The 23,597-nt window shown below is 37.3% G+C and overlaps 2 protein-coding genes across 15 annotated transcripts in view; both read left to right on the top strand.

The window, feature by feature from the left end:
- The window catches only part of SORBS2 (sorbin and SH3 domain containing 2), a 167,096-nt gene extending 143,984 nt beyond the window's left edge, over positions 1 to 23,112 (top strand). For 11 of the 14 annotated variants that reach the window (XM_042807626.1, XM_042807622.1, XM_042807628.1 and 8 more), the window contains 7 exons: positions 1,747 to 1,793; positions 3,113 to 3,227; positions 3,324 to 3,452; positions 5,242 to 5,445; positions 17,073 to 17,122; positions 20,182 to 20,288; positions 21,082 to 23,112. In XM_042807626.1, the coding sequence (XP_042663560.1) occupies positions 1,747 to 1,793; positions 3,113 to 3,227; positions 3,324 to 3,452; positions 5,242 to 5,445; positions 17,073 to 17,122; positions 20,182 to 20,288; positions 21,082 to 21,143 (714 nt within the window). In that variant the 3' untranslated portion in view covers positions 21,144 to 23,112. Of the gene's footprint in view, positions 1 to 1,746; positions 1,794 to 3,112; positions 3,228 to 3,323; positions 3,453 to 5,241; positions 5,446 to 13,523; positions 13,632 to 17,072; positions 17,123 to 20,181; positions 20,289 to 21,081 lie in introns of all 14 variants that reach the window. The other 3 variants (XM_042807621.1, XM_042807614.1, XM_042807617.1) reach the window with 2 other exon arrangements.
- On the top strand, positions 5,454 to 13,515 carry LOC116963223. Its single transcript, XM_032999303.2, has one exon. It carries the CDS (start codon positions 8,779 to 8,781, stop codon positions 9,598 to 9,600), a length of 822 nt encoding a protein of 273 aa, XP_032855194.2. The 5' UTR covers positions 5,454 to 8,778; the 3' UTR covers positions 9,601 to 13,515.
- Positions 23,113 to 23,597: the final 485 nt, after the last annotated feature.

Here is a 23,597-nt window from a genome sequence, read left to right as displayed (position 1 = left end):
GATCTGAATTCAGAACCACTTATATGCCACTGATTTGGTTATATTGCTGCACTTCAACTAAGAGTCTGATTTCCAAAAAAGACTGCTCATTACAAAATAAAGGTTAAAAAGTTCCAGGAGCCATACTGTGTGTTCCTTTTAAAGAATCTTGTGACACTGAAAGTAACTTTTCAATTTGAAAATATGTAAAATACAGTACAAGCCATTCTTAAGATTGCTGTAATTTAAAAAGATGCAAGAAGAAAGGCTTCTTACTTCCAGTATATTTTGCACACTTCAACGTATTTTGCATTTAACCAGTTCCACTGTTTTTTTAATACTATCCTCCTTCTTTCATTATTTGCTTTAGTAGTTGCAGCATCAGCTGTACCAAAATCAGAGAAGAATGAAAAGGGCTTAGCTTCAGTTGATGATATGATTATCCCTTCCTCTCTAAAAGACTTTTTTTAACAACATCAGGGAACAGAAAAATGCTTTTAAATTTAGGCTACCTTATTTGAAGGAGACCTGTAATGGAAAATTTTATTAGTATTACAAAGTGCAGGTTGACAGGATCCCTGTAATAACTTTGGGGACTTTTATTACAGCAAAGACAATGCTGTAGATATGCTAATTTTGCTAGCCTTTACATGACAAGAAGGGAGAGAACCCAGTCCAGAATAACTGGCCAGGAAGAAAGGTAACATGCAAAACTTACAAGTGTCCCTTTTTATTCCTCTTATATAAAGATGTGCACCCTCATCATTACAAACAGTGTCTCTCAGAAATAGCATAATCAGCTCATTCTAGGTACTAGTCCATCCTAGAGAGAGATTTTTAAAAATGCAGCAATCTCATCTGTGCAAGTACTTGCAGAGAAAGACTGAATCACTTTACCAAATATCCTCACATAATACTGCTAATCACTTCTTGCACATTTCTCTGAAGTACCTAGTGCTGGTTATCTGTCAGAAGCAGGACCCAAGGAGAGAGGCTCTTGGGTCAGATCACAGTTTGAGTTTTCAGCACAGCTTCGAAAATAGTGAAGGTGTGTCAATGATACAGGTGAGGAGTTAGGGTATTTTTACAGGGTTTTTTGAAACAATATTGAGCTTACAGATACTTGGTGATAGAACTTGATAAATACATGAAAGGAATGATATGATTATGATATGATATATGATATGATGTGATTGTCAGTGATAGCAAGAGCTGCACAGATGACAGAGATCACTTCCAGTCTTGTGTTTCTCAGACTTTCTTAAAACTATGAATGCGATTATAGAAATTTAAAATATTCCCAACCTTTTGCAGCTGTCATAGTAATTTTTCCTTTATAAATATATATACATATAATGTGATGCAGTATTTGCGTTTCAAATTAGCCTAAAGATAACAAGTTTAACAGAAGAAGCATCTCAAGTATTAGAGAATATTAAGCATGTGAGTTTCCATTGTATCTGAGATCTAGTTGCCTACAAGTCACACTGGCATTTAGTTAACTTTTTTTTTTTGTAGTTATCCTAAACATAAAATTGCAAAGCATTCTGTATTAAAACTTAGCTGCTATTTCTATTTTTAAAATACTAAGTCCCAAACACCTAACTGCTGTAAAAAAGGAAGCGGTGTATTTCATTGCCTATTACTGCACACCATAATGCACACATTCTTTTCTTTTTGGATCTTGGTTACCTTTTTAAAAGCTGAAGCATGTTTACCATATAGTAATACTACCTGACTGTATTAATGACTTTGCTTACTTTTCAGAAACTGCCAGCTAGAGCTGTATATGACTTCAAAGCTCAGACTTCTAAGTAAGTACTAGACTTTTGTTCATGTAAGAATTCATAATTCAAGAACTCTCTTTCTAGCGCTTGTGGCAGTTAGCTGCTGGTCTAGACAGTTTAAACAGTAAATGCCATGGAAGCAGGGGGCCCTGCTTGCTGTCACAGTAGTCTCTGCATTATCAATCTGTGTGGGAAGTTATTTTGTAATAAAAATGTCTTAAATTATTATGTTCTCCACTGTATTTGTTTGAACACATGAATGGCTGTGCATCTTCAGCCTTCTAGCACATGGGTCCTGAGGGTCACCCAAGTGAACGTTCTTCGTCTGTTGTGAATTGTATTTAGGTGACACAAGGTACAGTGCTTAAAATACTGTCATAGAGAGTGTGCTTATCAAAATTCTGTATAATGCTTCAGCATCTTCCTGTCTGTCTTAACATACACAGGCTCTCTGCAGGATGTGACATGTTCCATACCAGGACAAAGCACAGTGGTCCAGTAAGAAAAATAAAATCAGGAGACACTGGTTTAGGATATGAGAGAGTCAAAGTAGAGTGTCTGTATTTCATTCCTGCTGTTGTTCTGATGATCCAGGGCATTTAAATGATCGTTAGATATGGCCAAACATTGACACTAGAATTACATTAGCTGTGTCTGGTAGAAAACTCATAACTTGAATTATCAGAACAGCAGATTAGCTCTTGAAAAATCCAAATGGATGATACAGCAAAGAACTCCCAGGCCAGGATCTGAAAATATTCTTACTGTTTTGGATATTTCCCTTTTTTTGTTATCCAACATTAAACATATCACAGGCTCCAAATGGTGATAACATAATCTAGTGTTCTTCATGTTTCTGAACAGCTGTATTGAAAGAAAAATGCATAGAGCAGAGGCACGCCATGCTGTGCTGCTGCTGCAAAAAAAGGTAGTAATAGATCATAGAGACGTGGGATATATTCTGTAGTTTTCCCTGCTGATTTCACAAGGAACGCCAAATACTCTTCAGATGCTTGTCATAAAAACAGCATCTAAACAGGTGACACAAAATAAATCATACTTGCATGCAGACCCTGTACTGAGCGCTCTGGTAATAACTAGCAATACACCCTTGGAATCACAGTGTAAAACAGGCCTATATAACTTACAGATAGTACTTGGGATTCATAAATGTGAATCATTTTGTTTTATATGGTAAGATCAACTGATAGATGTACAACAGCTGTGGCACTTTTTCTTCAAATGTTAGTTGCTGCATTCTGTTTCAGTTCCAGACTGTAAAGATCTCAGAAACTATGCAGGTAGAAGAGTTAAATGTAAAGCTGATCTAAATAAATTTGTTACAGAGAGCTGTCCTTTAAGAAGGGAGATACTGTCTATATCCTCAGGAAAATTGATCAAAACTGGTATGAGGGTGAGCACCACGGAAGAGTTGGAATATTCCCAATTTCTTATGTCGAGGTTTGTTCTCTGTTTTAATTCCTTGAATTAATTTGGGTAGTAGGTCCACAAACAGCATGAGAATGGTGAAAATCTGTTTTTTTCCTGTTTCCTTAGAAACTTTCTCCCCCAGAAAAAGCACAGCCTGCCAGGCCACCTCCCCCTGCACAGATTGGCGAGATTGGAGAAGCTATTGCCAAATATAATTTCAGTGCAGACACAAATGTGGAGTTATCGCTCAGGAAGGTACAGTTTAGAACTTCTTTATTAAAATATGATTACAGTGTCTACTGCTACACAGAATTAAGATATAGGTAAATAGTGTGCATTGGTGCACTCTGCATTCAATATTTGCTATGCACAAAGCAGTGTAATAGTAGGAGATTACTAACACACTGACGTAATAGCTATTGGCTTGCAGTCTTTCACAGCCACCTGCAAATAGTTTAAATATGTTATGCATGTAAACTGGATTGTGGTACATTAGCATATGCAAACATCTGCTAACTGCCCACCTGAATTTTTAGTTTTCACTTCAATTATCCATTCCTTTTTTTAATAATTATTTCTTCTTGTCACAACTATCATGGTAAGGTTTTTAATATAGAAGTAATATAAAAATACAGAAAGTAGAAGATACAGGAAGGCTCAGAGATATTTCTGTGACCGTACCAGTTCTTGCAAATATTTCATTTAATATTTCATTTCACTCTGCTTTTTCTAAAACTCCCTTAAATTTTATATGCACATCCTGGTAGTTATACTTCATTGCAGATGAGTAAAATAAATGTTTTAATTTCTGAGGTTTGTGAGACACTGGAATGTTACCACTGTATAGAAACTTTATTACTGCATATATTATATACTTAGTTGTAAGCAGTATATACTTTTTATCCACTGGAAAGTTCTGCCTCTCTTTTTTTAAGAATTAGAGTTCATAGAAGTTATTCAATGGTTTGGTTTTCTTTGGAAATAAGAGTAGGATACAGATTTTTGATGCTGACCTAGAGCCTAATACAGCACCACTGAAGATATTGGGTGTTTTTCCACTCATTTGAGATTGGTAAACATCAAAGAGGCCTAAAAATAAAATCAGAACTAGGAACTTAGAGATCTAGGGGTTGGGGGTTGTTTGATGATTTATTTATTTTTAAAATTCTCTTTTGTACTTATTGTGATGGTCATAATCTTGACATCCCAGTTTTGGTTTGTTTTTAAAAGTTAATTTGCACTGGTTTTCTTTTGTCCCATTCCACTAAAGATAATTTTGGGGTTCTCCACAAATCAACTACAGAAAACATAATTGCAGAAACCCAAAGAGAACGCAAAAACTAAGAGTGAAGGATTTGTTACAAAATGTGCTTTTTGTTACACATGGTAAAAAGCACTCCATGTAAAACAAAAAAGGGGTTACACCTCATGAAGTTTCACTACAGAGAAAAGTTTGAACAGAAAGTTGATATTTTCCATTTCAGTTGCTAAGCTCTCTAAAAACAGCAAGTGAGCCATTGCCCATCTTTTCTACACAGGAAAAGCACTTCTTTCTATCATCTTTCCCATGAACTCAATTTTTAAGTTTCTACCACCAATTATTCCAATTTTACTGATAACAAAGCACATGCATGGATTTCACTGTTTAACTTTTATCACTTTTAAAGAAAAATGGGCATAGCAGTCACTATTGCATATTGCAGTTAGGATGTTAGCTAGTAGTTTGGACAACAATTAAACCACGTTCTGTTCCAAAGAAAAGTTTAAATGTTAATCCCCCAACCAAGAGTAGGAGAACACATGAGATTCTCCTCTGATAAAAAAATAGCATTTGCTGTCTGTGACTAGCCCCCCATTTTGCTGGAATGGTAATTGTATACATGATTATTATAATTGGGAGGAGAAATGTTAAAATGAAGATGATTCTCAAGATTGATGGGAAACAGCACTGCAGGGAGAATAATTCCGTACGTTAATATCTGCTATTCAAAAAAATGAATTTACAGTTTAACTGCTGATAACTTATTTTCATAATGCATTTCAGGGAGACAGAGTAATTCTTCTTAAGCGAGTTGATCAAAACTGGTATGAAGGTAAAATACCAGGAACCAACAGACAAGGCATCTTCCCTGTTTCCTATGTAGAAGTCATGAATAAGAACACATCAAAAAGTGTTGAAGACTACCCTGATCCTCCAATACCCCAAAGTTATTCTAGTGATAGAATACACCAGTTAAGTTCAACTAAGGTAAGGATTTTTTTTTCTTTGCTATCACCCTACTGTGGGTTTAGAAGGACTTGTAATTTTTCTTTATTAACATAAGATAATACATAATTTATGCATTAGGTACACTACATTTTCTTTCCTGCATAGGTAGAATTGTATTTCTAACTTGTTATTAAAGTATTTTAAATGCCAAACATGTCTCTTATATTCTTCCAGGATTTCTGCTCCTTTCTTCGTTAGCTATTACATTATTGAGAATAGGGACGGTCAAAATTTGGGCAGAAAAATCAAGCTGATAGAACAAAATTTCAGCATTATGGATATGTCTTTTGGACTTTTCACAGTGCAGTGTGAAGACATTCCCATTACACAGCTGTCCTAAAAGCGTGCAGTGCCATAAGCATGCAAAGGGCAAAGACAGGGCAGTTTGTGTGGGAACGCAGCTTGCCAAGACCAGTTCTGTGCCTTTCAAAGTAAGGGAGAACAGCTGGTGGTTCCGTACTATAACCTTCCTCCCTTTGCCATTTGCCCTCCAGGAGGCTGTTGGTATAACGGAGGTTCTTTGGAGTGGTACGACAGCGACAGTGTTGTTTCATTTAGTGATGAGTCAAATGTCATCACATTGACAATGAACTTGGATTCAGACCTTTATAGTTATAATTCTTCACAGCAAATTTCTGTGGTAGGTTTTGAGTTCTTTTCCTTCCTAGTCTGTATAACCACAACAAATCCTACTACAGGATGTTGAAAAAAGATTCCTGTATTACGATTTATCATTCACTTGTGCGATTTCAGTCACCTGTCCGGGGAACATAACCTCTTTGGCAGTAATATAAACTAAGAAGGTTTCTGCATGAAAACTGTGATTAGCATTAATGTATTATCAATGAATTTGAATGCTTAAGATGGAAACTTATCTAAATCTTCCTCTTTACCTTTGTTGTTTATCTCTTCAGCATGGGACAGTGGGGTTTGTGTATAATTACAAACTCCTTATCCTGCTATTAATCTCTGTTTGTTTCAGTTGGTTTTGCCCCTTTTTCTACTTTCATATACTTACATATAGGTGCTCATTTACATGCTTCAACTTCAAGATAAATTTCATATTTCTTTGCAGCTTTGGGGACAGCTACCAAAAGGTGTCATTTATAGACAACAGTGGCCTCTGAAAATACTGCTTACAACTAAACATTGTTACCTGGTTTTGTATAGTTGCTAGAACAGGTCTTGTCTGGTTTTCCAGAATGTGTCACAACACATAACTAGCTCCTCTCTCTTCCATCCCTACAAAACTGTTGAACAGAAGTAGCATCAAATTCTGTAGCTGCAGACTGAGGCATTCATAAGTTAGGGCCTCTTATTATTGCAGGAATCTGGAGGTTCCTGAAGGCAAGTCAAGAGTATGAGGCAGCTTAGGTGCTCCACGTTACAGAGCTGTCTCTCTGTATTTGGAGATACCTCTCTTCCCAGTTTCTATGGAGCAGGCTTGTCTCTAAGGCATCCTGCAGCTAAAGCTGGTGCTTGTGTAACCCCTATAACCCTTGCTGAGCATAGGTGATACTTCAGGGCATTTACATTCAGATTACAAAACTGTCCTGCCACTATTATTAAGTTCAGTATTACTAAATTAGTTCTGTAGGGGAGAAAGTGGAAGAAGCCTTCTTTGTAACATAGGAAACTTTTGCAATCATCTGGGTTTAGCATAAGTCAAAAAAAAAAACAAAAAACAAACAAAAAAAAAAAAAAACAAAAAAAAAAAACCAAACCCTCCTCTACTGACACTCTTAAACAGATATCTTGTTTCTGAATTCAACTCTTTCAGAAATGGCAATACCATGTAAGAAAACATCTCGTTCCTGACTGCCTAGAAGGACTTTAGCAGTCCTGAAGGTGTTCTGGGGTTTACCACAACTAGTGGTACCATTTTTCTTATTCCTTTGGAGTTTTTTAGCACTTATCACTCCCTGTTGCTAGAGCAATTGCACTAAACTTCTCTGGTCTAATGGCAATAAAAATAAATAAGCAATACAAGTCAAGAGCAAGGTTTGCTCTCCTTAACTTGGCCTTGACCATCTATATCTTTAGCTCCTAGCGCAGCCTGTAACCACAGAAAACCAAAAATGGCAGTGTCTCCTTGGCAGTATCATTGACCACAGGTTAGAGGCCCTTGTTCAAGAGGAAAGATGAAGGAAAAAGATTGAGTATTGCTTATAACAGCCTAGCTCTGGTTTAGCAGACTGCATTGTATCAGTCTATACTGTTTTCTTTGGTACAGAAGACTCTGTAACAAAGGTTTGTCTAACTATAAAATAAAGCTTTTTGCCTCCAGAAACCTCAAGCAGAAGGTAAGTAAATTAACCTTCCTATTCTGTGGCATTAATTTAGCCTTTTGAAATTATTTTCCTATTCTAGAGTAATACTTAAAGTCTAAAGTAGTCCAGGTAGCTTAGAGATGTACATGTAATTATTCTGGATAATTCTAACAGTGAGATCAAAATATTTTTCACTCAATTTTGAGGATTAACAGTAACAAAAATGCATTTTCAGTATTTACTGAAGCAATGGATATCTACTGATGCTGTGTACGTATGACTCACCAGTCTCTCATTCTTAGAAAAGGACATTTCTTTTACCAGAAGGATACTTCAATCAATATTATGTAACGGTACTCAAAATACACGGCTCTGCACTGTGCTGTCACTATTTTAAAAGCATTGTTGACTGCCTACATTCAATTAGAATTGAATGTACCTTTCACAAATGTTGATGTAATTTTGAACTAATAGGGTTACTTTTGAAAACCAAATATGCATTCTGTAGCTGCTCATGCCTTAATAAAAGTATGCCATGTATTAAAGATGTTTCTTAAACATTTACTCAGAAGTACTAAGAAAAAGTAGAAGTGTTAACGTTAGGAGAATTAGAAATCACATCAGTTGTTATAGTTTCAAAGAAACACTTCATGACACTGGGAGTATACTTCTGAAAATGCTGTTCTCAAAATAACAGTAATGGTTCAGGGAAAATTACATTAATATTAATTGTATGATTTAATAACTTGTGACAGGCTCACTAGCAGAGCACCATAAGTAACATAACTTTAGCAGGTTGCCTTCATAATGTAATGATTCAGATCTCTCAATGTTTGACATTTAAGCCCCAAGCCAGAACCTGATACAGTTTCATTTTTTAAATGTCTGTCCTGCTGTTCTGGTTCATGTAGTAGTGATTTCAGACACCTGTGCTCACTGAAATGATACCCTATAATCCAGATGATGGCACAGACGTTTTTTTCTTTTCCAGTCTACTCATATTCTAGTTCTCTGTCATGCTTACTTGTTTATTTAAATTCCCATGTTTTTCTTATTTTTGAAGTTGACTTCCCAAGCACTGTCCCCACTTTCCAGACACCTTTCTTCCTCTTGGTCACCCATTAATCAAAAGATTCTTCAAGCTGCCACTAGTGACTGTTTTTCAAGGACTGTTGGTTTTTCACCTTCAAGTGTGTGCGTCTTACCACCTCCACCATTTCCAGACAGTTTTCTTTGTGAGTTAGAAGAACTCAATTCCTTGGCATTAACAACATCCCAACCTGTAACAATCTCCCCAGGTAATAGCACTCACGAAGTTAAGGATGATCACTTTATTCCAAATACAGAGGTCTCTCTCAGGTCTCCTACAGCTCTTCCTCTGTCCTTTCTTGTATCTACGTCTGTCTCATCTTCAGCCAGCTCTTCTCATGACATAGCATATAAGCATACCAGCAACAATACCAAACCAGGAAAAGATAAAGACTTGAGAGGTATACCTCACTCTTCAGTTAGCAAAGTTCCTAGAGACTTGTCAGAAACTACAAGAGAAGGTGAACATCTTGGTGCTATCTGTAACATCCCTTTGCCACATGAAGGTGGATCTGTCTCCAGAGGGCTAGCTGCAGCTGCTGAAAATGAAGAGGAAATCTGTACTGAAGATCTGTCAGTTAATATAGGGGATCAGTCAAAGCCTCAAGAGTCAGATTTCTACAGAGGAGCACAAGATGCAACAGAAGAACTGACAAGACTCTATATAGAGGAGGATCTGGGACATGACAATTTAGAATTCCCAATAGCAAGTGGAGGGGACTCCATGGTATGCTATGAAGGATATACTTCACCGAATATTGATAAGGTATTTTAATTTCTGAAAAACCTGGCTTCTGTGTTGAGATAGCTTACTCAGTATAATTATTCTCTGCCTTTTCTTGTACGTACATGTTTGTATTGTGCACAGGCACAGTTTTGTACTACTGCATCTCATAAAAATTGTCAGTGTTAGGGGATAGTCCCTTCTCAGAAGCAGGCATATACACTATTGTAAATTCCATGGCGTATCAATTCTGCTGGCCCTTTCCCTTCTGTCCTTGTTAGCTGCCATCAAGCTTCTGATACAGAAAAACAGTGGACCATTTTCCTCATTGGCCCATTTTGAGCCAGAGGCCCCAGCAAGAAAATGTTACCAACAGCGTTCAGAGGGAGGGACATGCCTCCTGCAGAGACTCAGCAGTTTGTACTTCACATGGGTCACTTCACCAGCTGATATATTTATAGTAGTTTCTGTTATGAGAATGTGACTAATAATAACAGATCAGATTATGTTTGGCAGCTAAACAAATGCTTCCCCCTAAAGCCCTCCCCTTAAAGCCAGTTCCTCTTTGGGACAGAACAACACTGAACTATCCCAAATGTGTGCTAGCCATTAAATACCACAATATTGCTACACAATTTGTGTGGTTTCCGAGCAAAGTTTTAGAAGATTTTTTCTGTCCAGCATTTATTTCAACAGACTGTTCAGGCAGTTGCTTTGGCTGGCATATGCAAACATGTAAATCAGATACTTAGGACAATATGTTATAGGCCAAATGTAAAATTAGTTAATTAGAAACATTTTGCAGGCTGCCTCTACCCTTACTTGACCTGGAAAACACAGGAGAAAACCATAGGAATAGAGGTGAGATGCATGGCCACAAATGGAACTTGTTTTGATTTCTGAGGAAAGAATTTTCTTCCAGAAAAGTAGATTGACTAATAATAAAATTAGCATCACATTTCTGACTGTTTAGGTTAGTTACATGGCTCCTCATTGAGCATTTTATGTCCTTCACAGCTGGTTTTATAGCAGAATTACTTCTCATTTTTCTTAAACATTTAAGCCAGCTCTACTTGCTGCGGGAACACCGGGAGACTCTGATCCTTCTTTCCACCTTTCTGCTAATCTTCCATTTCACTCTGCCAAGGCAACAGCTTCTCACTCTGTTCCTACAACATCCCCGTCTGCTGCTTCCCTCTCACCTCCTCTCCTTTCTAAACCCTTACATCAGCAAGAGAAAGACTCACCGAAGTTAAAGGTAACTGCACCTCTTGAGTATGGATTGTTGCAAATCTTCATATATATTAAATAACTGCAAGGCTAACACTGAGTTTGATCTTTTCAGATGTATTGTTTCCTTACTAATATTAAATAACATAGCACGTGGAGTATTAAGATAGGCCTTCTTCAAATGAAACACAAGGTAAAACTATAACCATTATGATAGAATGAAATAGCTTAAGGAGATACCAGTGACAGGAAAGCAGAAAGCCTTCAACTCAATTTCAAGTCCATACCAGGACATCAGTAACTCTTACTTAATTGAAAGAAACGGAATCGTATTCAAGTACACAGAAACTAAGTCACATTTGTAGTTTAAAAGCGTTTTCAATTTCCATTCAAAGCCTGGGAGAACAGTCATAAATTTCACAGTAAAGCACCACTGGAGATGGTCATGTTCTAAATACCAATTCTGTTAGTCAAGGACTGGGCAAAGATTATTCCCTCTTCAGGACTATGCTTTGTGTCAGCATTGCAGATCTATGGCAGAAAAATAAAATCTGGAAAGTTTCTCTGGATAGACAAAGTCAATTTCCAGTGCTGACATCTAGAGAGTCCATTTGCTCATGAAAAGGAGAAAAAGTAATATAAAGAGTCTGAGAAACTATCCTAGAAAAAGTGATCATTACATCTATGGGGAAAAAAAAAAAAAAAAAAAAAAAAAAAAAAAAAAAAAAAAAAACACTACAATTACAAAAAACCCCACATGTATGTTTTTAAACATCTACCACATCTTACAATATGTTCATGGAAAACCCAGATATAACAGACTTAAAGAAGTCCACCAGCTCTGTTGTTTTTTTTTCTGAATTAGGACACAGACATAAGGGTTCTTTCCAGGACATGACTCTGTCAGTGGCTTAGGCATGTTTCACCTCAAAGAAGGGGCAAAACACAGTATTGCAATTTTGAATAATTTATCAGTTGTGCAGTGCTTTTGATGGGTACTTTTTGCTTAGCCTAACCAACAAAATTGAGAAAATTGCTCATCTACACCGAAATTCTTTTTAGGTGACCTTGATATTCCTTGCCCTTGTTTGAGCAAGGTATGTTAATCCCAGCTGAAAATAAATAGAAGGAATATCTGTTCTCAGAGTTAAAAGATCTGCTCCGGGAGCCTCCTAGACGCTGTACTGCACTTCACTGGGCACGGCGGGAAGCAAGACATGGAGTAACCAAGGGAGGTGACTCCATCTTGCAGACACAAGAGCCTGAGTACTGAGAAGGACTAGACGTCTGGGGAGTTGTTACTGAGTTCTAGCTCTTAAATATTGTTTTCAAACCATTTCAAGTCTGGATTATTTTTTAAGTCTAGGGAACAGATTCCTTTATAAACTTAATCAGTATAAACTTATCTATTTGAAAATTATTTAAATTATTAGGTACATGCCTACCAATGACATATTTTTTATACAGTATTGCCAAAATGAGATAAAGATTTATTTCTTCCCAAAAGGTAAGCAAACTTGTTTCAGCAATAAACACTGACTACATTTCCAGGATAGACAGTTGGATTGAAGTAAATGTAACCAGGTTTTGGCTGCCATTTCTTGCTACTTAGTCTACAGGCTGAACTTGAGAAGGAAGGACAGTTCCTATCTTCTTCTCTTTATGCACGTTGTCAATACTTAAAGTCTGCTCTCAACAGCTACAGTAGAAAGAACATGAGACATTTCCAGGACTCAAATATCACAAGTGAAGGAAGGTTCTTCAGGGCGTTCTTGAAACTGTATACTGATACTTCGGTAATTTTTGTTGATGTAAAAATTGATACATACGTGTATGTGTACATATCTAATTGGAATGTGGCTCAAATCTAAAGCACGACTGGGGATTTGGGCAGTAGAATGCAATGAGCTATGGATGGGCAGTGTCACTTTGCTCCATGTTGCTGGATGTGTCCTCCAAAGGAAGAACTCTGAAGACACTTCCCAAGGAGAAGTGCTAATGTTTTTCTGTCTCCTTGGCCTCCCTTGTTATCCCTATTTTTTTTGTGTGTGTGTTATTCACCCTCTCAGCTCCTAAGAAGGGGCTGTTCTTCTGTCTTGCCGCATTCTACTGGCAGTCACAAATACCAAAGAAAGGTTTCCAATATCAGCATTCCACTCCTCTCGCATTCCCTCTGACTCACCCCTGCCCCCTGAGAATTCACATTTGCTGCACAGCCCCCCTTAGAAGCTGAATTCTGATAAACATTTAGCTGATTTATAGTGATATTAACAAAATGAGGATTTTACCTTGAAGTACTTCCCATTAAGTATTTACTGCTTTCTAAATGCACATTTAAGGTCCATGTTGTTTAACAGCAAGGAATTACAACATTTGTCATTGGTATTTCTAAGACAGCATTTCTCTTCTATGCTGTTGAGCTTTTCTGTATGATTAACTGAGCTGCTTCAGTGGGTACACTTGCAATAACCGTTCTTACTCCAACTGCATACACTGTGCATGATTAATCTTTTAACTGTAATGTGTTAGAGCATATGCCAGAGCAGCAAACCCTTGGAAAAAAGATACAGTGGCAACAATGAAAATACCATATGCTAATAGTACTGTTATTTGCACCTGAAACACATTTGCTTTTTGTTATCAAGAAAAGCATGTCCAGTTTGCATGTATGAATGAAGCAACAAAAATCCCAGGATGCTTCATTCTTTAACCCTCACTTGACACAGTTTTTGTGGTTTTTCTAGGCTAATTTAAAGAGAGAGATATTTGTTATGGGTAAGCCTCCTCGTAGCCCAGTGATGACTAAGAGATCCTGCAGCTCACCTGTCAGAGGTCACAGCTATTCACACAGGGTATGGTACTGGATGCCCAGTGTGCAGTAACAGCATTTCCATCAAAAAGGAGCTCAATGTCAAGTCTTTCAGTATTTTGTTTCTGCCCAAGTGTCTCAACACTATCAGTATGCCGTGCTTTTTCCTGTTGTGCTTCTGTGCAATGTCTGAGTAAAGCCAACAGGTCTGTGTGTGCCAAAACTTATTTTATAAATCCATTAGTATATTGTATCTCTGCAGTACTACTTAGTATTTCCAGTGCTACAAGATGTAAGAGATCAAAGTTCTTTATCTTTAGCCTGTTCTTTCCTAAATTACTTCTGTTTCAAAGCATTGCTAGTTTATTCAAATTACATCTTCTAAGCGTCAAAAACATATGTTTCATTGCATGTATACAGGCTGAATCCTTGTTTTTTAATCCATGTCCTTCTTTTCAAAATGTTTTGTTGCTGCTATATTCAGTCAATACTGTCCTCTTTATCCAAGCATGGTTATTCTAGACTGTCATACTCTTTAGCCTTTCCCCTCATATCTGTAGTATAACAGTAACATAACTAACAATTTTACCTAGCCAGAAAGTCAGATTGTTTAGAGTTCGCATGTGTTTCACTCAAAAAGGTGATCTAAATTGTGAAAAATTACCCAGCCTAAACTATATGAGAATAAGCATTTGTGGGTTGTGTTTTACTTTCAGTTTAGGACTAAATTATTCTTTGCATTGGTTTCTTAACATTTGGCTCTTACAACTGATAATGGGATGAACTGTTTTCCATGCTACTGCAGCTGATTTTAGGTTATCATCTTTCTGGTGGTTCCCTTTTTAAAAATTTAAGATATGCAGGTTTGTGTAACCTTTCAGAGTTCTGGCTTTTTGGCAGGTCTCTGTTTGCTACCAGGTATGAGAGGACAGTGCTTTCCTCAGTACAGAAGGGAGACAATTCAATCATGGGAAGGCCAGGATTCTTGTAGTAGAGGACCAACACCATCCCAAAGAAAGTCCAACTGGAAATAAGATCTATAAAAAAGGGATTAAGCCCTATTCTAATTTGGTGTGTTACTCCAAATGAATGGTATGTAATCAGTACATTGAGAGGACTGTATTGGTCAATATTTCATGCATTTATGTCTTTAATTCCAAAACTACAAAACCACAAATTGTGCACCTAATTTGCATGTTCAGGACCATACAGAATGCAAGCGCATATCATGCATGAAAATCAGGTGTACAACTGGGACCCTTGACTTGACTGCACACTTTTTAATGTTTTGGGGATTAGGCCCTACGAGTTTTCCCAGGAAACAGGGTAGTGTAGTGAACTGAGACATAGTTAGAAACTAGAAATTCCAAGCACCAAGAGCTACCCACAGGGTGATGCATTTCATGATATCTCTTGAGCACAATTAACCAGGCCTTGCAATAGTCCCCATTTTAGCCACTGCCACCCTATATGGGAACGAGAGCTTAGGGAAGGAAGATGGGGAGAAAGCTTCTTGATGTCAGCTGAGGTACGACTGAGGAATGCATTCAGATAGAGAGAGCACTCCATGGTTCCCCTGTTCAGACAGAGCACAGATTACTTCACCCTAGTTTTCCCAGATTCTGATATAATACTGACCTACCTAATTTCTTCCTGGCTTGGTATATGTTCAAATCATTAAATAATCTGTAGTATTGTTTAGGACATTGCCTTCTGTTGTTTGCAAGAAAAATCCGTAACCTCCGCTGAGTTCTCTTGCATCTCTGACTATCTTTGGCATTCAGCTCAGCTACAGACCGATGAAAGATTAGCAGAGAATAAGGTCAGATTTCAATCCAAATACCAACCAATCTGCCCAGTGGAATATTCTCTTACTTGACAAGCCAACTGTTGAAAGGGGTTTACCGAGAATAGAAATGTCTAATTTGCAATCATTATTGTTGGATTCTTCACTAAAAATTATCCATCTGTCTTGTACACTGGCAGAGGAAAGTTAGATGAGGGAGAGAAGAGAGCCAAAGAATATAAAAAAATTTTTTTGGACTTTGAAAACCTCTTTCCCACCTAGCTGCCATTACTAGGAATAAAAGTTCTGTGATCTACATGACTGCATCTTTAGGCATCTTTTTAAAATTTTACTCTACGTATTGTAAAAATTAAGTGAAAAACATTCACAGTATTTTCTGCATGTACACATACAAACATGCTGAAAAGAAATGCAACTACTTCACTTTCATCTGGAGATGTTGGGAGGGGGAAGGGAAAAAAAAAAAAAAAAAAGATGAAAACCATAGTGGTTTTGAACATTCAGTTGACATCATGAGGCTGTGGGTTGTTTGCCATGGCCTTCTCTCATGGAAGACTGCATCATCTGCAAGAGTAAACTGAAGCAAGATAAACTGAAATAGTCAAACCAGGGAAAAGAGAAGCATGGAGCAATAAGACAAATCCCATGGCTTCAAGATCAGGTTGCAGTTTACTCAATTCATAAAAAAGTGCTATGAGCTGTGTTTGATACTCACACTCCCAAAACAGAGACGGTTCCCAGGCTTGTATCAGACTGTCAGTCTCTACAACACGACCAAAGGGCGTCCTCAGTCAACAGAGAATATGATCAGTGCTCACATCAAGAGCTCTCCCAAGCAGCTGCTCCTGGCCCCAGCCAGATTCTAATCAGTGTAAGTCAGTGTCTTGCTAAGCAGGATATGGTTTCTGTAGGAGGTTGATTTTTTCATTTCAATCGTGTCCAGATTTATTGGATATTAGTGGTTGGTAATGCTCCATTAAGAAGGAAAGTAGTTCCTTTCATAAAGCTTTGCACTGGAAATACAAACTATGTTTTCCTCTGAAGTAAAAGTGTTAATTGTTATTTTCACACAATTACATGCATTTTTTCAAAAGTTTTTTCTGCTCTTTGCCTCCCAGGAGCCTGCATGGCTTTGTGCTCCCCCTTAAGACAAAACAGAATTAATTAAAGCATAGCACGTTATGCCTGCCAAGTTAGTACTCTGTGTGTGTGTAATGTAAATTGGTATGTTGTTTGTCTATGAATATTCTAAATTCTGCCATTACATAGAGGAGATTTTATTTCTCCTCATCTAAATATATACTGCACCCCAAAGACTGTATAATGTTCATCAGTTGCATCTGATTTTTCTAATGCTATTTCTGTTTCACAGTGAAGAGGCAGCAAGGTTCTAGCCCAGCTTTCTACTATAAATAGGTTGGACTGTTGATAAAGTTCACGGTTTTGTTTTAGTTTTTATTATGTTCTCAAAAAATCAGATCTTTAAACCTGCCAAGGTTCTGTTGCTTGACATGTCTCTCGAGTTTATTGTGAGTTGGAAGGGAGGGTGTGGGGAGGGGGGTTTGTTTTACACAAGGTAGAATATGAATTCTCAAGCAACTATGTATCATGTCCCTATCCAACTATTTAGACCTTAGACTATAAATCTTTGTTACATTTCAAATCATTTCATTTCAGCCACAGCGCCCTGTGCTTTCTCATGAAAACATACACAGTGGGGGGGAACCGTAAGTATACCTCTTGTCTACTAAACCAAAACCTAACATTTAAGCAATAGCCAACACATCGTCAAACAATTTGTTAACCTGCCAAGTACAATTATGAAGAGATTTCAGAAATTTACAGATAACCACATGATGCAGGAAGATATCCAAGAAGGTCCCAGAAGGCAAAGCCTTAGTTGTTTAACTTACATCCAACTCAGACAGACATGCCGACTTACAGTTCTCCATTGTTTACACTTAAAAGGGATAATCATTTTGTAAAAATAAATCGCTCCATTTTTACATCTCAGCAGAATACCAGTTAAAGATTTAATGTTGATTGAACTCATCTGCTTTACTGACTTGACATAAATTATTCAGAAATAGCTCTGGATGTGAATAGGTAGAAAAAAACAAAACAAAACAAAAACGTTTATCACAGGCTCATACTTTTTGGTGTAATTTACATGTGTAATTTAAAACTTCGATAAAATAAAGCCTTTCTGAAAACCAGAGAGGAACCTGGATCTCGAATCTTATTTTCACAAACAATACGAGTACTTGGAATAAAACACATAAGGCCAGTTCGGTGCTGCCTGTTAAGATGCAAGTTCGGTGCAAGATTGTTTTGATTTCCTCCAGCCCCCCCAGTCTTGCACTCGGGTCCTGCCTCAGTGATCACCAAAACCTGTGGCCGTTCTGCCTCTAGCATCAGAGCACTCTGGAGTACGCCCTAATATGTGAATTCTCCTAAATGTAACTAAGGGTTAGCATCTAAAAATATTTTAAAGTTTACCTGTTACTCAACTGAAGAAATGGCAAGAGAGAAGAGAGGGGCAAAAAAATACCAAATAACTATACCACAGGAAATATATAATGAAAATTGGACATTTTGGTTTCAACTTCCCCAAAACCACAAGCTCCTGTTGGTGTTGTTGAGCATACTGAAGCACCTAACTCTGTTTTGTAAGCAATAATTATCTAATTAATTTTGTTCAATATAGTTTAAGTAGTTCGTGACTAAAGTTACTTATTCCTAAAATTAAAATAGAAATACATTTAAATTGCCAACCAACCATTCTTGGTCTTGAATACGTATTCTCTTAGTGTTGTAAATGGTAGTAAGAGTTTTCATATTTAAAAAAATCTTAGGTTAGCAAAGAGAGAATGAAATTACTATCAAGGGGTTATTAAAATGGATTATCTAGAAATGACTAAGATTAGATTTCTAAAGGACAAAGGGTGCTAATTTGGAAATTGTTACTGTATTTGAGTAATGGGCTTGAATCCTATTCATGACATGTTATGTCTGCAACTCCTGTAGCTTTGGAAGCTGCATTTAGTGTTTCTGGTATATCATCGTAGCTTCCTGGAATAATTATAAGCATGACAGAAAATGTTATTGCCATTTAATTGTGTGCACAGATTGTTCTTATGCCTGCTACACAAATTACCACAGGTAATTGCTTAACTAACCAGTCCCATTCCATTTTGTTAGTGTAAATGCAAAAATTAGACTTTTCAGATTTGGGGACATAACTGCCAGTCATGAAAAATTAAGTTAAAATATTTTTTCCTTGGAACAGTGTGGTTTTTTCTCCAAACCAGCAATGTGAAAAATAAGTGTAATTTATTCAAGACCACCATCATTACACTAGGCCTAGCACCAGTCTGTATATAGGATTTTCAAATTAGATTTTCAGGAAGAATTTTTTGCTGATACAAACATTTCATTTAAGCCATGGAAACTTTGCCTGAAAGATATAGAGCTAATGGAAGTATTCAGTACCAACATATCAAGGGGGGAGTTACTTTGGTTTTACTGGGGGAATTGTAATGTCATTAAGGTTTTAAAGCCAGTAAACTGTTGTTAAGAGGGGAAAATGGACATGATTATGTTTTGTTTCAATATTTTGAACTTAAAACTATTTCAACTGTACAATTTCTGCAGTTGTACCCTGCTCCTTTACATGCACTCAGTCATAGCTGGGGCACAGATGGTCAGAAAAAAGGCAGATTCTGACTCTGCAGGACTCAGACTTTCGCAGCAGTCTTCCCATGGGCTGTCAGCCCAAGCACCTTCAGTTCCCCGCCTATTAGGAGTTTATTGCCATTCTTTCAATTGCAAGAAACTCAGTTAAAAGCTGACAAGGAATGAAAGAGAATAAATTTAGTAATCTCATACCTCTTTCCATTTATTCATCTTGCATCCTTCAGTCTGTAGCCCCTGGCTGGGGTGGAGGTACAAGTCAGTGTCTGAATACTGCTTGAGTCTCCATCCTTATGTCCCCTGATTTGATTCAAGACTCTCCCTCACAATCAGAGACTTTCTCTCTATACATATATAGATAGATACATATAGCAGGGGCAGTTTTGACCAGGGAAAGGGATAGCAATTACTCTCCACCTTGCCCCCAGAGGGAGGCACCTCTTTTACACGGGGAGCTCCTGTAGGGCCGAATCTCACCTCAGCAGTAGTTACTGAGGAGCCCAGGGGGGTCCCCCAGGCACGAGAGGGGGGGGGGGGGGGTGGGGGGGGTGGGGAGCCACTTTCCTGGGCCCCCTCCTCCACGGAGGACAGGAGGACACCAGGCACCTCGCTTAGGCTCTGTGGCCCGTTGCTCTGCTTGGGCAGAGAAGATGTACACCAGGTTCAGCTTTTCAGAGTTTAAAGGCAGGGCCTCTGTTTTAGGTACTCCTGATCACGGGGGGTTAAGGGGCTAGCTCATCTACAGACTCCCCTCTGGAACTACTTTGTTTTGGTGACTCAACTATAAAATAATGCCAAAACAAACCAACCAACCAACCTAGAATTCTATGTTCAAAGCAACTGGTTGAAGAGCCATCAGGCTTGCCTTGAGTCCCCAGTCTTTAGTGTCCAATGAGTTACCTTCCAATAAAGTTTTATTTATTTACTATAATAAGTACCTAGTCCTGAAGGCTACCAGGCAGGATGAACCCTTTTCCCGTATATTTGCAAGAAGCATTACTCATTCATTAATGTTTAAACCAGCTCCTTTACTTCAGCAAAAGTGCAAAGAACTCTTACTTCTTTTTAAAATACATCGTTTGTCCTATTTAAGGTTTCAGGCTCTATATAACTATACTCCTAGGAACGAAGATGAATTGGAGCTAAGAGAGGGAGATGTCATTGATGTGATGGAAAAATGTGATGATGGATGGTTTGTGGGTATGTTTTAATTCAGTTGCTTCATCATTTATTTTTTTTTCCCCCTGACCTTTGCTGCCCTCTTTGCTTAGCCTCTTTTAAACAAATTAATTTTGGTATTCAGTGTAATAAACCTGAACCTGGCTTTATCAGGAGAAATCCCAACCAAAATCCACTGAAATTAGGGTGCAATTTTTCACTTGTTTCTTTTGGAATTGATGGATGCAAATGGACATGTGCCTCCAGTTTGCTGTACAGCACTGTTGTCATTCTCATGTGACATGAAATGGATTATGTATTACTGCTCTCTTCATAAAGACCAGGTAACACAGAACTTACTCACATGAATACCTCCACAGAACTGACTACTTGTGAGAATCAAGTATTACTGAACAAACAGAGATTTCATAACTAGGCCTAGATAGGGTGGAGTAATCATTCCAGAAACTGTCATGCACACAGTGGCTAACTTAACCATCTAACTAGTCCTCAGCATTTCAAAAATTCTAATAATTTAAATAGACTTGATGTCATTGAAATTACATTATTTCTATGTACCAAATCAAAATTTTAGTACAGCTTTTAATCAGGCCTAACAATTTAATCAAATATGCCTCTTTACTTGCTTTTTCCTTCCTGCAGTTAATTTGCTAAAACTCACAACTCACAAATAAAATTCAGAATAACTTTTTGAAGTTAAAGTACTGTAGATATTTCTGTTTGTGCAATACTAAACATAAAAATTTAAAGGCCATGCTTACATAGTGATTTCCTGTTGTTATTCCCATCTTTCATCTCTTGCTTCTAATTTCAGGAACCTCGAGAAGAACCAAATTGTTTGGTACTTTCCCTGGAAACTATGTCAAGAGGCTGTGAATTTTTTTTCCTACTTATTTATGCTGCATCTCTGCAACACATCTGCATAAAGCTGCTAGAAAACATGCTACGCTGGCCTTCCGTTTTCTTGCTTGCAGTCTCAAACAGAGGCCATCTAGTTCATCCTCATCCCATCCCACCCGCCAAACCGTCCCAGCAGTATTACAGCAACAGCCACGGTGTGAATAACTAAGCTTTCCTGAAACAAGAGGAATCGTTTCAACATTTAAACACTCCCAGCTTTAAAATCTTTTCATTTGAAACACAATAGGAAAGGCCTGATGCCAGGTACACAGATGAATTGCCATGGGGGGTGGGGAGGGGGAGAAACTTCTTGGTTTGGACATTTGTGGGACTATCATGAAGCCTGATGGGGTTTTTTCAGCATGCGTGTAATAGAGGGGGAAGTTGCTGTTTACTGTTTTTTGAAAAATTGTTTGAGTTTCCACATTCTTATTAGCTTGGCAGCATTTGTTGCTTTCACTTTGCCGTATCACAGGTTTGCCGATTGTACTGGTTTACAGTGTATGACAAATTATAATATAGATTTTTTGCCTGCACTTGTATGTTGTAACATATGCACAGTGATTGTAAAATCTCAAGCAAGCGTAGTGAAAAATGGAAGAACTGCAAGTATTCTGAACGGGTGCAATGGTATTGGCTAAACCTTTTTTCTTTTTTCCCCCCTAATAAAGCTGTAGTGTTTTCTGTTAAAAGATAAGACGTGCAAGAGGCATAAAACCTCAGGAAAGAGGATTTAATGAAGAGACAGACAACGATATAAGCATAGACAATAATAACCTGCTACTGATGTCTGACATTAAGTGATTGTAATCAAAATATTGTAATAGTAAGCAACATGAAATTTGAGAGGTTAGTGTTTTTATGTATCAGGAATTTTAAGCAGCAGGAAGTAAACAGTGTTAGTGCAAAGGTTTGTTAGTTTGGGGTTTCTTTTTTTCCTAACAGTCACCTGAAAAATATTCACAAGTATCATGTACTGATTTACTTCACTATATATACATATATATATATATATATATATATGTATGTTAACAAAACCTGAGTTACACATTCTTTTTAGGAATTTAGTACAGAAAAAAAAGTCACAAGTATTAAAACTGATACATTTTAGAGGTGGGTTTTTCTTTTTTTCTCAAATGAAACAAGGATTTGAGAACATACGTTTTCCATAAGCAGCAAATGAAATTAAGGCACAGGATGATAATAACTATGGCTTTATAAAAATAAAAATTCAGATTTGGTTTCTTCAGCACCTTATAGATGGCAAAAGCTTCTACTGCATTTCTCATGGGTAAAGGATTGAAATTATCAAAATGTACGTAGTCTCTGTAGCATTTTGTACATATGTTTGCTTTTTTGTACAGAGCCATTTGGTTGTTGATTTGAAAAAAAAGTAAGTTCCTTATTTGATCTTTGCCCTCATCACATACAGAACATTTCAATGCATTTTTCTTTTTTTGCTCTATTTACCATAAGCACATCTGGATAGTGCAATTCTGTAAGATAGCATTTAGATAGCATATTATGCAAAATTTTATTAATTAAAATATGGTTTACCAGCCAAATCTAAATGTACATATGTCTTTATTACTGAGAAATGTCATTAAGACAAAAGTAAAGAAACATCTTTGTGCAGCATACCTTTATTATTGCAGATTTCATGGCAAAAGCTTTATATTCAAAGGCTTTCAATTTTAAACTAGATCTGCATGCAGCTTTGCTGTGAGATTAATACCTATCTTTGATGCCATTTATGATTGAAGACTTAAATATCTGTTGCCTGTGATATTTAAAAAGTACTGTTTCTACTCTGTATCTGATTTTAGAAAAATACAGGTTTTTCATACCTGGCTTTCAGGTAACTGACTTTGAATTCCTACAAGCAAAAGGTCTCTGTGTTTTTTTTTTCTTGAATAGACTTCTAATAAATTTTGCTTGGAGTACGTAACTGTTTCCCCCATCATTTCTCAAAATACACATAACCTGTTATTTAAGTGTTGCAAAGCACTTAACTCCTCAAGCTTATATGCAAGTAGCTTTGCCTTGTACAGAGAATTTTTTTCCACCACCAAACATAAACCAGTTACACACATGGGCAACTAGCACTGCCCATACAGCTCTCAGTTGGTCCACTTCAGCGTCATCCCTAAAACCCTCGAATCCAGAAGCAACACTGTGGACTTCCTGCATTGGTAATTTTTCTGTTGCCAGAGCCACCCTTCACTCCAGAAGCACAAAGGTAAAACACACAGTGATAAACTCTCTATACCTGGTAAAAGTTCCCACAGCCTAATCCTTCAACAAAAGCAAAACAAGAACTCCTCTGCAAACTGAGAGCATAGAAGCAAGATTTAAGGAAAATACAGATTTCTGGGGAGCATCTTACATTTGGGACTCTGCCTGCAAAACCAAATTATCCCATACTCATAT

Source organism: Tyto alba, unplaced genomic scaffold (genome assembly GCF_018691265.1).
Source record: "Tyto alba isolate M040663 unplaced genomic scaffold, T.alba_DEE_v4.0 Super-Scaffold_6, whole genome shotgun sequence".
NCBI lineage: Eukaryota > Metazoa > Chordata > Aves > Strigiformes > Tytonidae > Tyto > Tyto alba.
This window is presented reverse-complemented; position numbering and strand designations above follow the sequence as displayed.

Bases quoted from the DNA above. Each gene is read 5' to 3' on its own strand.
- LOC116963223 (XM_032999303.2), top strand. From the start codon at position 8,779: ATGTTTTTCTTATTTTTGAAGTTGACTTCCCAAGCACTGTCCCCACTT.